This window comes from Spermophilus citellus, assembly GCF_964194105.1.
Source record: "Spermophilus citellus genome assembly, chromosome: 8".
Classification (NCBI taxonomy): Eukaryota; Metazoa; Chordata; class Mammalia; order Rodentia; family Sciuridae; genus Spermophilus; species Spermophilus citellus.
Window position 1 is genome coordinate 155,573,367 of NC_138189.1, and position 19,196 is coordinate 155,592,562.

At 39.3% G+C, this 19,196-nt stretch overlaps 1 protein-coding gene across 1 annotated transcript in view; it reads right to left on the reverse strand.

Moving 5' to 3' along the window:
- Nucleotides 1-19,196, reverse strand: part of METTL14 (methyltransferase 14, N6-adenosine-methyltransferase non-catalytic subunit) — a 33,272-nt gene that overhangs the window by 1,771 nt on the left and 12,305 nt on the right. The window contains exons 6-10 of the mRNA XM_081304026.1: nt 10,690-10,780; nt 7,701-7,842; nt 4,077-4,169; nt 750-866; nt 239-449 (exon numbers count right to left, since the gene is read on the reverse strand). Coding sequence (XP_081160152.1) covers nt 239-449; nt 750-866; nt 4,077-4,169; nt 7,701-7,842; nt 10,690-10,780 — 654 coding nt within the window. The remainder of the gene's footprint in view (nt 1-238; nt 450-749; nt 867-4,076; nt 4,170-7,700; nt 7,843-10,689; nt 10,781-19,196) is intronic.

Here is a 19,196-nt window from a genome sequence, read left to right on the forward strand (position 1 = left end):
AAGTGCCCTGCACCAGTGGGGAGGCCTGAAGAAGGGAGGTGAGGCACCTGCAGAGCAGGGATGAGACGGGAAATCTCTGCACCTCCCTCTAAGTTGGCTGCAAACCTAAAACTGCTCATATCTGAAGTACACCAAAAGGAATCAAACACGTAAAAACTTCATCTTACTACCTTACTCTCTTTTTTAAAATACATATCCCAAGGAATCACACAGTCTTTTTTTTTTACTGAGGTCCTACCTGGTCGAATTGTACTATCTCTTCCAAACAGATGAAGACGTCTTCTACCAAGACAAAAATGTTCAATTATATGAAAAATTTCCACAGGTTTTTCTATATTTCCAATCTCAGGTTCTTCTGTAATAATCAAGTCAATGTCGACATTAGCATGAATGAAGTCCCCGTCTGTGCTTCGCTTCACGGTTCCTTTGATCCCCATGAGGCAGTGTTCCTGCACAGTGAGAGCACAATAGTACACTTTCTACCAAGTCATCTCTCATAGCATTCCTCAATTCCAAAACAATCTTTGTTTCTGAGTCTTTGGGATACAGTTGTGGGTGTCTCTCCGGGTGACAGGAAACAGAGTGTCTTCTGCACCATCCCTCATAACACTTAACCCCCAGAACTCATCACGGCTGAAGAGCCCAGGAAAGGGACATTTCCACCAGATTAACTGAACAGTAGATACTGATTTGGAAATGCTTGAGAGAAAAATATGAGAGTAAAGAAAACAAAACAGTAGAAGCCATACCTTTGTTCTCTGGAAAACAGCCTTGGGATCTAAAGTCTTTGTCTTCCCAGGATTGTTTTTGTTGGTTTTAATCCAACAAATATCTTCACATCTTCTGTAACCCCACTTGCGTAAACACTAGAAATATAAGAATTAAAGACAGAAATCCTGAACTTAAATAAACAATACTCAAAATGAGCAACCAACACTAAAGAGCTCACTAAGTTCCAGAGGTCATGGTAATTGCCTTAGTGCAGACAGAAGAAAGAAATGCCAGTCTCAAAACCAGAGCCATAACAGAGTTGTACTAATGTGAAACACACTATTAAACACCATGCACTGAAGCACTGCATTCTGCCCCAAAGGTTTAGTCAGAGTGAGCATTCCCAGTCAGAAAATCTGACACCTGAAATGCTTCAAAATTCAAAACTTTCTGAGTACCAACAGCTCAAATGGTTTCAGATGTCACAGCCTTTGGATTTTGATTTTGGGATAAAGGATGCTCAACCTGCTAAGTCTGCAAATAGTCCAAAATTTCAAAACCTCAAAAATCAGAAACACTCTAACTCCAAGCATTCTAGATATAGTATCTGTATTACCTTTCATTGTCAGCAATAGGTGTTTTAAATAAAAGGAAACAGAGACCCTACATAATCACAAAATAATCCAAAAGATAATTTGGTTTCTGCCACCTTCATTTTTACGTAATCACAAAATAATTCAAAAGAGAATTTGATTTCTGCCACCTCCATTTTCTATCTTCTGACAAATGTAAACACTGTTAAAACTTTTCAAACTGATTCAAACTGTTAACTTCTGTCAAATGAGAATCTAATAAAACCTCATTTCTACATACAAAAAGTTCAGACTAAAGCTGCTGTGCATCTGTCTTCATTGGGTAAAACCTTATTCTGTCTTCATGCAATTCAGAAACTAAAGGTATGAAGCTCAGTCCCATGAGCATGCAGCAACAGTGGGGAATCCATGACAAGCAGGTGCAGGCTGGAACTGAAACATGCACAGGGCACAGTTGCCACAGAGTCAAGAGGGGGACAATGGACCAAGCAACATAGCGCTGCTGGTGCTGTGATCTAGTACAAAGATGCAGCAAAACACAAAACATGTGCTTCCTGGAATGTTCTAAAGTGAGGCAGACCTCAAACTGAGATTTCTTAAATCTTTAAAATCTCAAAAGATCAAGGTCAATATAAGACTCCCTCTTATCCACAGGGAGATGTTCTAAGACCCCTGGTGGGTGCCTGAGACCAGAGAGTACCGAACCCTACTAATTTTAAATCAGGCATAGTAAGAGATTAACTTTTTTTTTTTTTGCGGGGGGGGGGGGGGGGGATACCAGGGATTGAACTCAGGGGCACTCAACCACTGATCCACATCCCTATTTTGAATTTTATTTAGAGACAAGGTCTCACTAAGTTGCTTAGTGCCTCACTTTGGCAGAGGCTGGCTTCGAACTCATGATCTTCCTGCCTTAGCCTCCCAAGCTACAAAAACAATAACTATTAAGAGAAAAATTACAATATATGTAAATAAAAAGGTATGTGATGTAGTCTGTCTTTCCCCTTCATGTTGCATGCAAATCACCCTGACAACCCAGATGGTCCCTAAGAGAGGAACAAGCAGGTGGCATACATAACACATGCATGACTGAAAACTTATAAATTCTGGAATTTTCTATCTAATGTTTGCTGACCATAGAAACCAAAACTACAGGGGTGAGGGTTGGGGTTATTTGTTTCTGTTGCAAATATTTGGTTTTTTGCTGGGCACAGTGGTGCACATCTATGATCCCAGCAACTTGTGAGGCTGAAGCAGGAAGATGCAAGTTCAAGATCAGCCTCAGCAAGGCAAGACCCTATCTCAAAATAAAAAAGGCTGAGGATGTGGCTCAGTGGTAGAGCACCTCTGGGTTGAATCCCCAGTACTGACAAAAATTTGTTTTGCACTGGATGTTCATAATACCACCACGGCCTAAATCCCAAATGACCTAATCCACTAATTTACCGAAAGTTATTGTATTGTAATCATTTTGGCCAAACTGTGCTTTCACCAATGAGATGCTCTGCTCCATAAATGAAAAGACAAACCCTTCTAGTCATTTTCAACTTAATTTGGGGCTGGGGATGTGGCTCAGTGGTAGAGCACTTGCCTAGCATGCAGAGACCCTGAAATAAATCTCCAAAACTGGAGGGAAAATTTTTAAAAAATAAAATAAAAACACATCAACTGAGTTTGAGGGTGAGGAGGAAAGACCAAAGTCAGACATTAGAACCAGAAAAGGTAAATACCACTAGGCCTATAAAAGCAAACAGTGTTCCTTTCTCTCTACTTTCTTGTTTTTCCACAGCACCTTGGGGAACTACTGCTGAACAAATGCACAGACCCAGCTGGAATACAATCATGGTCTAGCCTTGGAACCAGCAAATGATGGAAGCAGCAAGGCTGCCCACCAGCCTCAGCTCACTACTTCTAAAAGAGAGCACAGAGTGACCACAGAGCTTCAGTGTTGGAGCACAGATTTATCTCAGTATACTCTAACTTGTAATCTCACAGAATCATGCTTAGACTCTTCAGCCACCTCCCCAAATCAGCATGGCTGAATGAGACGTCTGCTGCATGACAGGAGGTGTGTCCTCAGAGTGGGAAGTCTGATCCCATAACATGAGTCTAGACCCAAGACCCACAAGACCAAGTGCCTTGGTGCTGGGGAGCAGTTGAGCTGATTCCTGATCCCAGCTGCAATGCTTGTGCTATTCTTCTTGAACAGTTTATTATTGTGTTTCTTTTGGCACAGAGAAGCTCTGATATAACTGAAAATACATTAAAAGTGCTATAATTACTTTCTCACTCTTATTCATTCAAATTGTTTCAAATGCAGTTATTATTCCAGTTTGCCTGTCATTTACAATTCAGGAGTCCATGCTATTCAGAGCAACACTTTTTAGCTAATTATAAGGAATCATAAATGACACCAAGCTCATTTTTGTACTATAGTTTGGAACTTCAAATCTCTAAAATATTGTGTTCTTACAGCTGTGACAAACATTTTTGAAAGAGCTGCTTTCTCCCCGGTAAGCTTAGCTGAGTCAGGGGTATTGTTTTTTTCTTTAGCATATTTAAAGAACAAAATAACATTAATCTTCAAATTTATTACACAGTATATTTTAAAAAAATTTTTTTTAGTTGTAGATACACAAAACTTTTGTTTATTTTTATGTAGTGATGAGGATTAAACCCAGTGCATCACACGTGCTAGACAAGCGCTCTACCACTGAGCTACAACCCCACTCCTAATATATTGTTTTATATTTTATAAAAACAGCATCTCACCACTCTTCCAAGGTCCAATCCCTCCCCAGAACCACACCAGAGAAATATAAATGAACGGGGTGCTGCAATCTCATCAATTTCTAACTTCATGATCTGTAAGAAACCAAACATATGTGAAGTATTATACACAAAATACGTACAAATATTTTGTTTCCTATTCATCCCACATTGAAACTAATGACCATCAATTGTTCCTGTACCAGAATTCTTCGTAGATATGTTCTTTAAATGTACCCATTAGGAAATAAAATTGATGGAAAATCAATTTTATCCTAAAAAAAAAAAAAATCACTTGTTCTGTTTTTTGTTCGTTTATATACAAGCAACACACACCCATATGTCAACATGCGCACGTGCGAGCACACGCACACACATATATATACATAATACACACACACACACACACACTTATTTTTATATGGAAAGAATAAACAGGAAATTGCATTTTCAGAATTATGGCACATGACAGAAATTGAGAGGTACATAAGCAACATTATACTAGAAAAAAGAAAATGAAATGGAATGAGGTTAAATGAGCCCAGAGTTAGGGGCAAAATTAAAATGAAATGTAATAACAAATGTTTGGAATGTACTATGATTTTGGTATCCATAAGAGTACTTCTCCCTGCAATCCCAGTGGCTCAGGAGGCTGAGACAGGAGAATTGCAAGTTCAAAGCCAACCTCAGCTAAAGCGTGGCACTAAGCAACTCAGTGAGACTCCGTCTCTAATAAAATAGAAAATAAGGCTGGGGGTGTGGCTTAGTGGTCAAGTGTCCCTGAGTTCAATCCCCAGTACCAACTTAAAAAAAAAAAAAGAAGAAGAAGAATATTTCTCAATAAATCAATATGCAGTGTTTTCTTATGATTACTTTAAGTCTAAAATGCTCTCCCCCATTCCATTATCGTTTACCTTGAATGTGTTGTGCCACAGTACATTTAAAAAAAAAAAAAAAAGTCCTTCAATAATTAAATCTCTACATTGTGAGCAGTGACTATGCAAGCAACAAATTTATATGACATTCTTTTCCTTTTGTTTTTTTCTAAAGTTAAGAAATTTCGGAGACCATGCTTCTTGCAAGAATTTATCAGTTTCATTTATTAAGAAAATCTTAACTTCTACCTCAATCAAATCAATGTTAAAACCATTCCATCTCAAAAAAAAAAAAAAACAAAACATTCCATCTCTTAAATCAAAGACATTTTTTTACAGTAATAATGAAAATAGCACATGTATAGACCAATTTTTTATACTTTTTACACTGATGTTTTTTAAGTCTTGAAATCTCTCCTCATCCAATATGCTCATGATACAATAACCTTTTATCAAATATAAGAATATGAATAAATCACATAGTACATATACACATATATTCCTACATATCTTTAAGTGATATAGCTATAGATAGGTGAAAACATATCTAGAGAAGAACAGTTAGTAAATTAATTATTCTCTAAAGCTACCTGTGGGTATTTTAAATAAGTGCTTATGTCCCCCAGTTAAAACCCACCCACCACCACTGGCTGTCTAACATGAAAATGAATACTTGTGAAAACCAACAATTTTCTCATTCACATTCTGCCTTCTACAGTAACCCCTGGCACTTTCTTCAGGATAATGCTACATAAAAATCAAGAGCTTAGCAATCTGGGGGCCAGGCAGAACTTTTCAATACACCAGCCTGAGCTGAAATTCAGTGAAATTAAACTCCAATCAAGACTTTGCATACACAATAGCTGAGTTTGTTATGTGTAACTGAAGCTCTGTGCCTTTAAAACCAAACCTCACAGACTAGCCAGAGAATACAGAGTTCAACCCAGTATGAATCCTAAATGTGATAAAACTCAACGCTTAGACTTTCCTTTCTTTTGACTAAACTGACAAAGGTGTTTTCTTATTACTACTCAGTTTTGATGAGAACATGATGAACTCGAGATGGTCAAACACCTCTAGGAATGTGAATGTGTAAAACCAATATGGAAAACTCCTCAGTTACTAAATCTTTTTGTCTGGGTAATACTACATTCTATACACTTTTCTGATTTTTCAACAATGAGCACAAATTAAAAAACATTTTTAAAGTGGTTAAGAGCCACCAAAATGTAAATAAAAGTGCTAAGTGTATTAAAGCTAAGAGGAAAAACTTCAAGGAGGAAGAACGTGTTATTTAGAACAACCACCGTTAAATGAGGAAAAATACGCAAAAACCCAAGCACTTTTCTACAAGGCATCAGGCCACGACTGTAGCCCTTGCTGACCCTGCACCTTCTGCACAAGACTTTCTGACTCTTCTGACTCTTCTTGAAATCTGCTGCTGCTTGGTTCCTAGGGCACTCCCTTCCTCCTGGTTCTCCTCACTTATCTCTTTTTTATATTTCTTTTATATGTGCCCCTTAAATATAAGTGTTTCCGTAGACTTCACTGTTAGTCCACCTTTATCTTATCTGTGACATTATCCTAGAATAAAGTCATCTGTTTACATGAGATTAATGTGTTTATCCTCCAACATCTGTCTTCTGAAAACAGATTAATCTGTTCTTTAAGTTTCATACTCTTCCACTTGAATGTCCCGCATACACCTGAAGTCAACATGTTCAACGTTATCAAGTCCATCTAATTCTGCTCCTATTCTTAAATTCACTTACCCCCTCATCCCACACACTTAACCAAATGTATCTCCTGAACTTTACTAAATGTATCACCTTTCTATTATCACCCTAATTTAAGGTCCCATCATCTCAGGACTAGGTTACTCCAAGAGACTTCTAACTGTCCTCCCCATTACTTCCTTGCCTCTAGCTCAACCTCTACACACTAATCCACTGTTCTTTCATAAACTGGTTAAAACCTTCAAATACTTTGTAATGTTTTCAGAATGAGAGTCAAGCTCCTAGAACAGATCAATCTGTGTCCAACAGGAGTAACACACAGGAAGGCCTGCTCCACCCCACAAGCCAGTCGGTGGCCTCCAAGCCTGTCCAATATCTTCCTTGCCTGGCTAACTCAACTGTTCTGCTGTCATCTTCTCAGAGTTCACATGCCCCACGTTGCTAGGCTGGGCCTATTCTCAGGTCATCTCATGCAGTCCTCCATTACTGAGCCAATGAAACTGCAAGGCATTCACTGGTTTGGAGCAACACTCACCCTGTTAAACTTTAAGGCAGAATACCAAGTCCTATTCGTCTCTGTCTCCAGGCATTACTTACTAGCATCGTTCTTGGTGTGTGGGGCTTTCATTACTGGTTGTAAAACAAGACACTTGTGTAACTAATTCAGGTTAACAGCTTATTTAACTTCTTTTACCACCTGTAGAGTGAGTTAGCAATCATTCTACACTTTTATGCTTTCCTAGCTATATATCCAAGTACCCTAAAACCAAGAATGAGTCTTCTACAGTTTACACTCACTAATTGCTCAATTTTTGCCTCAAAAAGAAGAATCAAATTAAAGATATATACTACCTGTCAGTGCACCTTGGACACTCCTTCATAATACGTACTTTAAACCTGTATTTATAATCTCTACAAAAGTAGAGATGGCATACATGGTCTTACTTTCTATCACATAAATGTGTATTCATTTGAAAAACAGAAAACCCAGCAAAACATGAACACTGTCACCGTACATCATCCCATGTCCAGCATCTCTCATTGGCAGTGATGCCGGTCTCTCTGTAATACTCTTCCAAAGGTGGCTCCAGGAGAATCACATCAAACTTGGGTGTCAGTTCTCTAATGTCAAAGGCTTCTATATCTGCTTGTAAATACCTGTGTGATTAAGGCAAAAACAAACAAGTAAAAGATTTTCAAATACTTTATAGATGGTAATAAATTTTCTTAAATATTAATAAACATTTCTTATTAATTAATCATAAGATAATTATTCAAAGTCTTTTTTATAGCACATTTTCTTTCTTTAGCACAGAGATTAAATCATCTACCAGAAAGTCTTCCTAGGAAACAGACACAATCACTACAAAGCAAAAATAAATATTCCCCATGAATATCTGGACTCTTATATTGACAATGTATACTGGGATGTGCATCTCTGACCCCCTTTCTATTATCATCTGACTTTCCTAAAGAATTTTTTTTTTTTAAATGTTGATGGACCTTTATTTTTTCATTTATTTATATGTTGTGCTGAGAATTGAACCCAGGGCCTCACACATTCTAAGCAAGTACTCTACCACTGAACCACAACTCCAGCCCCTCATTGTTGTTGTTTTTTTTTCTTCAGTACTTCAGCTAATTTAAGCTTTTTTTTTTTTTTTTGCTGGGCTGGGGTTTGAACCCAGAGCCTTGTACATGCTAGGCAAGAACTCTACCAATTCAGCTATATCCTCACCTCTTGCTTCAGCTAATTTAGAAAAACTATTCCTCAGTTAAGTTAGTCCCTTTAAAAAATGGCTTCCAAATATGAATGTAATTTTCTTTTGTTAGTTTATTCATTAGTAAAATATTTATAATAAATCTTTTCACATTACCTAACATTATTATTATTAGCCTTTACAGAAAAGTGATTTTCACACAATATGAAAGTATTTTAAAACCTAATATGCTTTAAATGTTAAGAGTATTTTTAATCAAATGGATATTAAGAGTATAAGGCCTGCCTACACCAAGACTTATCTGTGGTTCTTCTAATGACTAACAGAATATATTAAATTGTTTAACAGAAAACACTCAAAGTTAGCTAAATATGAAACAAATATTCTCCAATTTCAAAGACATTACACACATTTTGGAGGAAAATGTCATGTTGCTCAAAGGTTAAAATGAATGGTCGCATTACAAGTCATTAAGGGGACGGGGATGTGGCTCAGCTCTGTGGTACAGCTAGGCAAGGTCCTGGGTTTAATCCCTAGCACCAAAGAAGGAAAGTGGGGGGACTTCAGGAAGGAAAGTTATAATTAATTTGTTTTCTTCAAGTTATCCTTGTTTTTTTCACCTAAGTTTTCTAAATTTTCTTTAATAAACAAATTACTTGGGGGCTGGGGATGTGGCTCAAGCGGTAGCACGCTCGCCTGGCATGCGTGCGGCCCGGGTTCGATCCTTAGCACCACATACAAACAAAGATGTTGTGTCCGCCAAGAACTGAAAAATAAATGTTGAAATTCTCTCTCTCTCTCTCTCTCTCTCTCTCTCAAAAAAAAAAAAAAAAACAAACAAAAAAAATTACTTAATAAGAAAAAACATCATTTAAAAGCATTTTAAGCAAATCATCAAGCATACAATAAACCTGAATTATCTTCTAAAAAGAAAAAAAAAATACTCAGAGGTAAAAGCCAATTTCCTGGAAAGCTGAAAAGTAATTTAGAGGAGAATGTGTCCCCAGCACCAGAGTTTCAAACTAATACATTAAGAAGAAATGCAGCAAGTTAATCTTAAATAGGTATTTTGCACCCCCTCCCCACTAGTTTTTTTTTTATGTTCAAAACATTTATGAAACCACTTGAGATTGACTTACATAACTACAACAGATAAAGTATTTAATGATAAATTGTGGGATACAATGTACTTCCCTCTTGAAAAAAGTCTTATTTACAACTTTAAGAACAAAGGTATTTTTTAATTAAATGCAGATTTTAGAAATACATTTATTATGTAGTGTTTCTATAATAAAAATGGCTTTTCTAAGAATCGCTAAGTATCCAGGGAAATTAAGAGGTGAACTTTAATATTTTCAATCATATTCAGAAAATATAATGTGTTTACTTGCTTATTGAGTCTTTGCCACTCTGAGCTTTTCAGCTTTGGTGATTAATTTCTTAGTGCCTCTTTTATTTTCCTGAGGCTGATTAAGTTTGGACTGTCTATCTACCAAAATCTTCTGCCAATACCTCTGTTTGCAATCACCAAAAAAGACCCAAGTTTCCAGCAGTGCTTTTTTTAATTTCAGTATATGCATTCATTACTGCTTGAGCATCCTCAGGAGTTTTAAATCTGATATGGCATTCTATATCTCCTTCTAGCAACTCAACATAAAAAACTTCCGAGATTGTGGCCAAAGTGTCCTGTACAATATCATTCATGACTTAAAATACACGTAATAACTGTTCAAGTTTTTATAACATTCACAAAAAAAATTTATCAAATCTACAAAAATCCTGGAGTTCTTGAGTAGCTGTACTGCAACAGAGCTCACGAGCTCTTCGTTTTTGAAAAAAATATCTAAATAACCTCCCTCTCTGCCAGTTTTAACTTTATTATTCAACCTGAAAGTATCAAGCTGTTAAATTTTATCTGAGTAGAATGAACCCTGAAGCCTCTTCTGAAGCAATGCAGGTCTCTGCTGCTGATGGGGCACACCTGTGTTCCAATCCACACGAGGTGGGACCCACAAACACGAGTGTGCAGTCCACCTTTGCTCTTTGATGACAGCCCGGGGGCGCAAGGAGTTCAGCAGGCCTGCCCTGCCTCCTGGAGCCCCCAAATGTCATCTTTTTCTCATTTCATTTCATAGGCAGGCTCAGAAAACCAGAGCCTGAAAGTATCAGGATGACACTTATAAAATTGACATTTTTCTTCTGCAAAAAAGGAAGGTTAGAGAATAAACCACATGACACTTAAGCCTGAGCTGGGAAGGAGGGGTAATGGTATAAAAGCACTTACATAGGAGGAGTGTTAGACTTTGCTATTAACTCGTCCTTGAGCCTAATGAGCTCCCTCAGTTTAGGGTATTCTTCAAATCTGTCAGCTAAACCTGAGGAGAAAAAACAGTAAACCAAATTTCATATCAACTGAACTCAAAGGCTGAGTGCTCTGGGGCAGAACAACACCTGCACCGCACCACTAACTCTCACGCCTTGCTTTTCTAGGCCACCCCCTAAGGAAGTATATTCATAACAACATGAATTATGTCAATTTCTTAGTTTAAACACCAAAAGGTTTTGTTATCAAGAGTAAACATGAAAACTTTCGTAAAAGCTTCCTTGGTTGATTGCATACATCACATTCCAAAGAAAACAGTGTGAAAATCTTATCACCATCAGGTTTCCACAGTCAGCTCTCAACCCTCTATAAAACAGAAGGCACAACCTAAAACCACCCTAACCGTAACCTCTTCTGTGGCCCGAGGAACATGGGTGGTACCCTGCTTGCCACCTAGGAGTGTGGTCAGCCCTTCAGATGTTGCACAAATCAGATATACTTTCCAAGTACTCTCTTCTCAACTTCTTTCATCATGTCATCTTTGAAATGTTCAGGGCTCTCTGTTCCCATCATACAAGGAGTTTCACTCTCGGATTTTGAAATCCAACTTCTACTTGATTCGAAGTACATTCATACAACTTTTTCCCAACCTACAAGTTTTCCTTGCCTTGGATAATTGTGCAAATATCTTAAGAAAGGTTTATATCCAGATATGGGTATAACGTTTATCATAACGGGAGCTGTGATATAGTTCAGTGGCAGAGCACTTGCCTAGCACATACAAGGCCCTGGGTTCAACTCCCATCAACACACACACACACAAAGAAGAAAAAAAAATACATCTCTTTATACTATATCAAAATTTTGCTTATAAAAAAATTAATTAGTTTTCACTTTAGAAATAAATAAAAATTTATTTTATGACAAAAAAATAAATTGGATTACACCAAAATTAAAACTTCTGTGTCACAAAAGATACTATCAAGAAAATGACAACTAACAGAATGGGAGAAAAAAATATATATTTTTTTTTCTTTATTTCTTTTTTGTGGCCTTTGGCAATGAGTTCTCCCCCAAATTCAAAGAAATAACACCAATCTATCCAAACTTCCACATTTACCCTGGATGCCAAAGAATTTATATTCCCACCTGAACATGGAGGTGTTCAGGGCTACTAAACTCTAAATTTTGCCAAATACATGGATGAAAAATGTTATAGCCTTGTTTTTGTTTGCCTTTTTTTTTTATTGGTTGTTCAAAACATTACATAGTTCTTGATATATCATATTTCACACTTTGATTCAAGTGGGTTATGAACTCCCATTTTTACCCCGTATACAGATTGCAGAATCACATCAGTTACACTTCCACTGATTTACATATTGCCATACTAGTGTCTGTTGTATTCTGCTGCCTTTCCTATCCTCTACTATCCCCCCTCCCCTCCCCTCCCCTCCCCTCTTCTCTCTCTACACCCTCTACTGTAATTCATTTCTCCCCCTTGTATTATTTTTCCGTTTCCCCTCACTTCCTCTTGTATGTAATTTTGTATAACCCTGAGAATCTCCTTCCATTTCCAAGCAATTTCCCTTCTCTCTCCCTTTCCCTCCCACCTCTCATCCCTGTTTAATGTTAGTCATCTTCTCATGCTCTTAGTCCCTACTCTCTTCTTAGTTACTCTCCTATATCAAAGAAGACATTTGGCATTTGTTTTTTAGGGATTGGCTACCTTCACTTAGCATAATCTGCTCTAATGCCATCCATTTCCCTCCAAATAATTTTGTCACTTTTTAATGCAGAGTAATACTCCATTGTGTATAAATGCCACATTTTTTTTATCCATTCATCTATTGAAGGGCATCTGGGTTGCTTCCACAGTCTTGGTATTGTGAATTGTGCTGCTATGAACTTCGATGTAGCAGTGTCCCTGTAGCATGCTGTTTTTAGGTCTTTAGGGAATAGACCCAGAAGGGGAATAGCTGGGTCAAATGGTGGTTCCATTCCCAGCTTTCCAAGAAATCTCCACACTGCTTTCCAAATTGGCTGCACCAATTTGCAGTCCCACCAACAATGAACAAGTGTACCCTTTTCCCCACATCCTCGCCAGCACTTCTTGTTGTTTGACTTCGTAATGGCTGCCAATCTTACTGGAGTGAGATGGTATCTTAGGGTGGTTTTGATTTGCATTTCTCTGACTTCTAGTGATAGTGAGCATTTTTTAATGTACTTGTTGATTGATTGTATGTCCTCCTCTGAGAAGTGTCTGTTTAGGTCCTTGGCCCATTTGTTGATTGGGTTATTTGTTATTGTCTAATTTTTTGAGTTCTTTATATACTCTGGATATTAGGGCTTTATCTGAAGTGTGAGGAGTAAAGATTTGTTCCCATGATGTAGGCTCCCTATTTACCTCTCTTATTGTTTCTTTTGCTGAGAAAAAAACTTTTTAGTTTGAGCAAGTCCCATTTGTTGATTCTAGATATTAATTCTTGTGCTATGGGTGTCCTATTAAGGAATTTGGAGCCCAACCCCACAGTATGTAGGTCGGAGCCAACTTTTTCTTCTATCAGATGCCTTGTCTCTGATTTGATATCAAGCTCCTTGATCCATTTTGAGTTAACTTTTGTGCATGGCGAGAGAAAGAGATTGTTTCATTTTGTTGCATATGGATTTCCAGTTTATCCAGCACCATTTGTTGAAGATGCTATCCTTCCTCCATTGCATGCTTTTAGCCCCTTTATCAAATATAAGAAAGTTGTAGTTTTGTGGGTTGGTTTCTGTGTCCTCTATTCTGTACCATTGGTCCACCCGCCTGTTTTGGTACCAATACCATGCTGTTTTTGTTACTATTGCTCTGTAGTATAGTTTGAAGTCTGGTATCGCTATACCACCTGATTCACACTTCCTGCTTAGCATTGTTTTTGCTATTCTGGGTCTTTTATTTTTCCATATGAATTTCATGATTGCTTTCTCTATTTCTACAAGAAATGCTATTGGGATTTTGATTGGCATTGCATTAAACCTATAGAGAACTTTTGGTAATATCGCCATTTTGATGATGTTAGTTCTGCCTATCCATGAACAGGTATATATTTCCATCTTCTAAGATCTTCTTCAATTTCTCTCTTTAGGGTTCTGTAGTTTTCATTGAATAAGTCTTTTATCTCTTTTGTTAGGTTGATTCCCAAGTATTTTATTATTTTTGAGGATACTGTGAATGGAGTGGTTGTCCTTATTTCCATTTCAGAGGATTTCTCGCTGATATACAGGAATGCCTTTGATTTATGCGTGTTGATTTTATATCCTGCCACTTTGCTGAATTCATTTATTAGCTCTAATAGTTTCTTTGTAGACCCTTTTGGGTCTGCTAGGTATAGAATCATGTCATCTGCAAATAGTGATAATTTAAGTTCTTCTTTTCCTATTTTTATGCCTTTAATTTCTTTCGTCTAATTGCTCTGGCCAGTGTTTCGAAAACTATGTTGAACAGAAGTGGTGATAGAGGGCATCCCTGTCTTGTTCCAGATTTTAGAGGGAATGCCTTCAATTTTTCTCCATTCAGAATGATGCTAGCCTGAGGCTTAGCATAGATTGCTTTTACAATGTTGAGGTATTTTCCAGTTATCCCTATTTTTTCGAGAGTTTTGAACATAAAGGGATGCTGTACTTTGTCGAATGCTTTCTCTGCGTCTATCGAGATGATCATATGGTTCTTATCTTTAAGTCTATTGATGTGGTGAATCACATTTATTGATTTCTGTATATTGAACCAGCCTTGCATCCCAGGGATGAATCCTACTTGATCATGGTGTACAATTTTTTTGATATGATTTTGTATCCGATTCGCCAGAATTTTATTGAGGATTTTTGCGTTTAGTTCATTAGAGATATAGGTCTATAGTTTTCTTTCTTTGAAGTGTCTTTGTCTGGTTTAGGAATCAGGGTGATGTTGGCCTCGTAGAATGAATTTGGAAGTTCTCCCTCTTTTTCTATTTCCTGAAATAGCATGAAAAGTATTGGTGTTAGTTCCTCTTTAAAGGTTTTGTAAAACTCTGCTGTATACCCATCCGGTCCTGGGCTTTTCTTAGTTGGTAGTCTTTTGATGGTTTCTTCTATTTCCTCTATTGTTATTGGTCTGTTTAGGTTGTCTATATCCTCCTGTCTCAATCTGGGCAGATCATATGACTTAAGAAATTTATCGATGCCTTCACTATCTTCTATTTTATTGGAGTATAAGGATTCAAAATAATTTCTGATTATCTTCTGTATTTCTGAAGTGTCTGTTGTGATATTGCCTTTTTCATCCCGTATGCTAGTAATTTGAGTTCTCTCTCTTCTTCTCTTCCTTAGCATGGCTAAGGGTCTGTCGATCTTATTTATTTTTTCAAAGAACCAACTTTTAGTTTTATCAATTTTTTCAATTGTTTCTTTTGTTTCGATTTCATTAATTTCAGCTCTGATTTTAATTATTTCTTGCCTTCTACTTCTTTTGCTGTTGTTTTGCTCTTCTTTTTCTAGGATTTTGAGATGAAGTATGAGATCATTTATTTGTCGGTTTTTTCTTTTTTTAAGGAATGAACTCCATGCAATGAATTTTCCTCTTAGAACTGCTTTCAATGTGTCCCATAGATTCCGATGTTGTCTCTGTGTTTTCATTTATCTCTAAGAATTTTTTAATTTCCTCCTTAATGTCTTCTATAACCCATTGATCATTCAGTAACCTAGTGTTCATTCTCCGAGTGATGCATGATTTTTCCTTCCTTCTTTTATCGTTGATTTTCAGTTTCATTCCATTATGATCAGATAAGATGCATGGTATTATCTCTACTCCTTTATATTGTCTAAGAGTTGCCCTGTGACATAATATATGATCTATTTTTGAGAAGGATCCATGTGCTGCTGAGAAAAAAGTATAACTGCTTGATGTTGGGTGGTATATTCTATATATGTCAATTAAGTCTAGGTTGTTAATTGTGTTATTGAGTTCTATAGTTTCCTTATTCAACTTTTGTTTGGAAGATCTGTCCAGTGGTGAGAGAGGTGTGTTGAAGTCTCCCATGATTATTGTATGGTGGTCTATTAGACTCTTGAACTTGCGAAGAGTTTGATGAACATAGCTGCACCATTGTTTGGGGCATATATATTTATGATTGTTATGTCATGTTGGTGTATGGTTCCCTTGAGCAGTATGTAGTGTCCCTCTTTATCCCTTTTGATTAACTTTGGCTTGAAATCTATTTTATTTGATATGAGTATGGACACTCCTGCTTGTTTCCGAAGTCCATATGAGTGATATGATTTTTCCCAACCTTTCACCTTCAGTCTATGTATGTCTTTTCCTATCAAATGCATCTCCTGTAGGCAGCATATTGTTGGGTCATGTTTTGTGATCCATTCTACTAGCCTGTGTCTCTTAATTGGTGAGTTTAAGCCATTAACATTTAGGGTTATTATTGAGATATGGTTTGTTCTTCCAGCCATATTTGTTTATTTATGTTACTGAATATCGTTTGTTTTCCTCTTTGATTATTTTCCCCCCTTTACTGTCCTACCTCCCACTGTTGGTTTTCATTGTTATTTTCCATTTCCTCTTCCTGTAATGTTTTGCCGAGGATTTTTTGGAGAGATGGTTTTCTAGCTGCAAATTCTTTTAACTTTTGTTTATCATGGAAGGTTTTAATTTCATCTTCCATCTTGAAGCTTAATTTTGCTGGATACACAATTCTTGGTTGGAACCCATTTTCTTTCAGTGTTTGAAATATGTTATTCCAGGATCCTCTAGCTTTCAAAATCTGTGTTGAGAGATCAGCTGTTATCCTGATTGGTTTACCCCTAAATGTAATCTGCTTCCTTTCTCTTGTAGCTTTTAAAATTTTCTCCTTATTCTGTATGTTGGGCATCTTCATTATAATGTGTCTAGGTGTGGATCTCTTATGATTTTGCACATTCGGCGTCCTGTAGGCTTCTAGGATTTGGGATTCTGTCTCGTTCTTCAAGTCGGGGAAGTTTTCTCGAATTATTTCATTGAATAGATTGTTCATTCCTTTGGTTTGGAGCTCTGTGCCTTCCTGTATCCCAATGACTCTTAAGTTTGGTCTTTTAATGTTATCCCATATTTCTTGGATGTTCTGCTCATGGTTTCTTAACAGTCTTGCTGAGCTGTCTATGTTCTTTTCAATTTGAAATACTTTGTCTTCATTGTCTGATGTTCTATCTTCTAAGTGTTCTACTCTGCTGGTAGTATTCTCAATTGAGTTTTTAAGTTGGTTTATTGCTTCCTGCATTTCTAGGATTTCTGTTTGTTTCTTTTTTATAACCTCTATCTCCCTCTATAGTTGATCTTTTGCTTCCTGGATTTGTTTATGTAATTCATTGTTGAAGAGATCTTTCATTGTCTGATTTTGCTGTCTAATGTCCTCCTTGAGACTCCAGATCATCTGAAGCATGTATCTCCTGAATTCTTTATCTGACATTCCATCTGCTGCAGATATTACCTCTTCTAACGTTGAGTTGAACTGCATTGCTTGTGGTCCTTTCTTTCCTTGTCTCTTCATACTGTTCACGTTTCTTTCTGCTTACTGAGACTGTTGTGTTATTGAATTTTCCCCCTATATATTTGTATTACTCTTGTATAGTTGCAAAGTCTCCCGCGCAGGCGCGGGCAGGGGCTCTGATCCTCCTCCAATTGGGGCAATGTGCCTACCACATCGGCAGGCCACTGGGCCTGTTCTGCTGGTTGGTAGCAGGTGCGCCTACCTTGCAGGCGCGGGCGGCGGCTCTGCCCCTCTGCGCGCCGCTAGGCCTGTCCTGTCGGAGGTCGCAGTTCCGCTTCCTTTGCAGTCGCGGGCAGCAGCTCTGCCCCTCTGAAGGCCACTGGACCTGTTCTGTCAGTGGTCAGAGTTCCGCCTACCTTGCAGGCGCGGGGGGGGGGGAGGGCAGCTCTGCCCCTCCGCACGCCGCTGGGCCTGTTCTGCTGGTGGGTCACAGGTCCGCCTACCTTGCAGGCGCGGGAGGCGGCTCTGCCCTGCTGCAGGCCACTGGGACTGTTCTGTTGGTGGGTCGCAGGTCCGCCTACTTTGCAGGCGTTGCTGGCAGCTCTGCCCCTCCACAGGCCACTGAGCCTGTTCTGTTGGTGGTCACAGTTCCGCCTACCTTGCTGGCGTGGGGGGAGGGGTAGCTCTGCCCCTCAGCAGGCCGCTGGGCCTGGTCTGCTGGTGGGTCGCAGGTCTGCCTACCTTGCAGGCGCGTGGGGTGGCTCTGCCACTCCAGAGGTTGCTGGGCCTGACCTGCCGGTGGGTCGCAGGTCCGCCTACCTTGCAGGCGCGGGTGGAGGGCGCAGCTCTGCCCCTCATCAGGCCGCTGGGCCTGGTCTGCTGGTGGGTCGCAGGTCCGCCTACCTTGCAGGCGCGTGGGGCGGCTCTGCCACTCCCAGGTTGCTGGGCCTGACCTGCTGGTGGGTTGCAGGTCCGCCTACCTTGCAGGCGCGGGGGGAGGGCGCACACCTATTTGCATTTAGACAGTTTCGCGAAATGGAGGACGTAATGCTTGGGATGAAAGTTGGGGGGAAGGGGAAGGTAGGTGCTCTTGAAAAGAAAGAAGGAGAGGGAGACAGATAGCATAGAGGAGAATGGAAAGAGCAGTAAAACTTGGAAGGGGAGAGAGAGAGGGAAAAGGGAGAGAAAAAAATAAAATGAAATAGGAAATAAAATTAGGTCTTAGAGATCCATTTTCTTCTCTTCCCGTAGGCAAAGCTGTGCCCTCCGGGCTGAGTTTTGCCCTCAATGTGTCAACAGCAATCCCTGTAAGGCGGTTCCTGGGAGTCTCTCAATCCTGTTGGTCCAGAGCCGTTTCACTTCTACGGCCCCTCCTCCCCTTCCTCCTGCCAGCCAGCCAGGTCCTGCTCACCGGAGGCAGTTCCCCAAGGATTTGGTTACACTTTCAGCCCCACCGAGTGCTCTATTTCCCTAACTACTGAGCACTCTCGCTGTCATTCATCTAAGCCCCAGTGCTGTGGAGCTGTGGTCTGGGAGTCAATTGTTTAATTTTTCCGGACCCCTTTGGTGGGCACACCTTCGGAATCTGGCAGCTAAGACCATTGGTGTCGCTGCTGGTGGTAATAGGAGTTGGGGGTCGAGGATCCCCTCTACTTCCCTCAGCCCCTACGGTCACAACCACTCTGCTGGCGGTAGGAGGAGTTGGGGGTCTGGTGTGTCCTCTGTTTCCCTCCGCCCCTACCGTCACACCCTCTCAGTTCGCGGTTGGGGGAGTTGGGGGTGGGGAGTCTTCTCTGCTTCCCTCTGCCCCTACAGTCACGCCCACGTCACTGGCAGTAGGGGGAGTTGGGGGTCGAGAGTCCTTTGGCCCTTACGGTCACGCCCACGGAGAGATTTTGAAGTTTCCCGGTTGTTTGTATCTGGTGTGGGTGGGAGTCACACACCTGCTAAAGTAGATTCCGCTGGGAAGGAATCTCT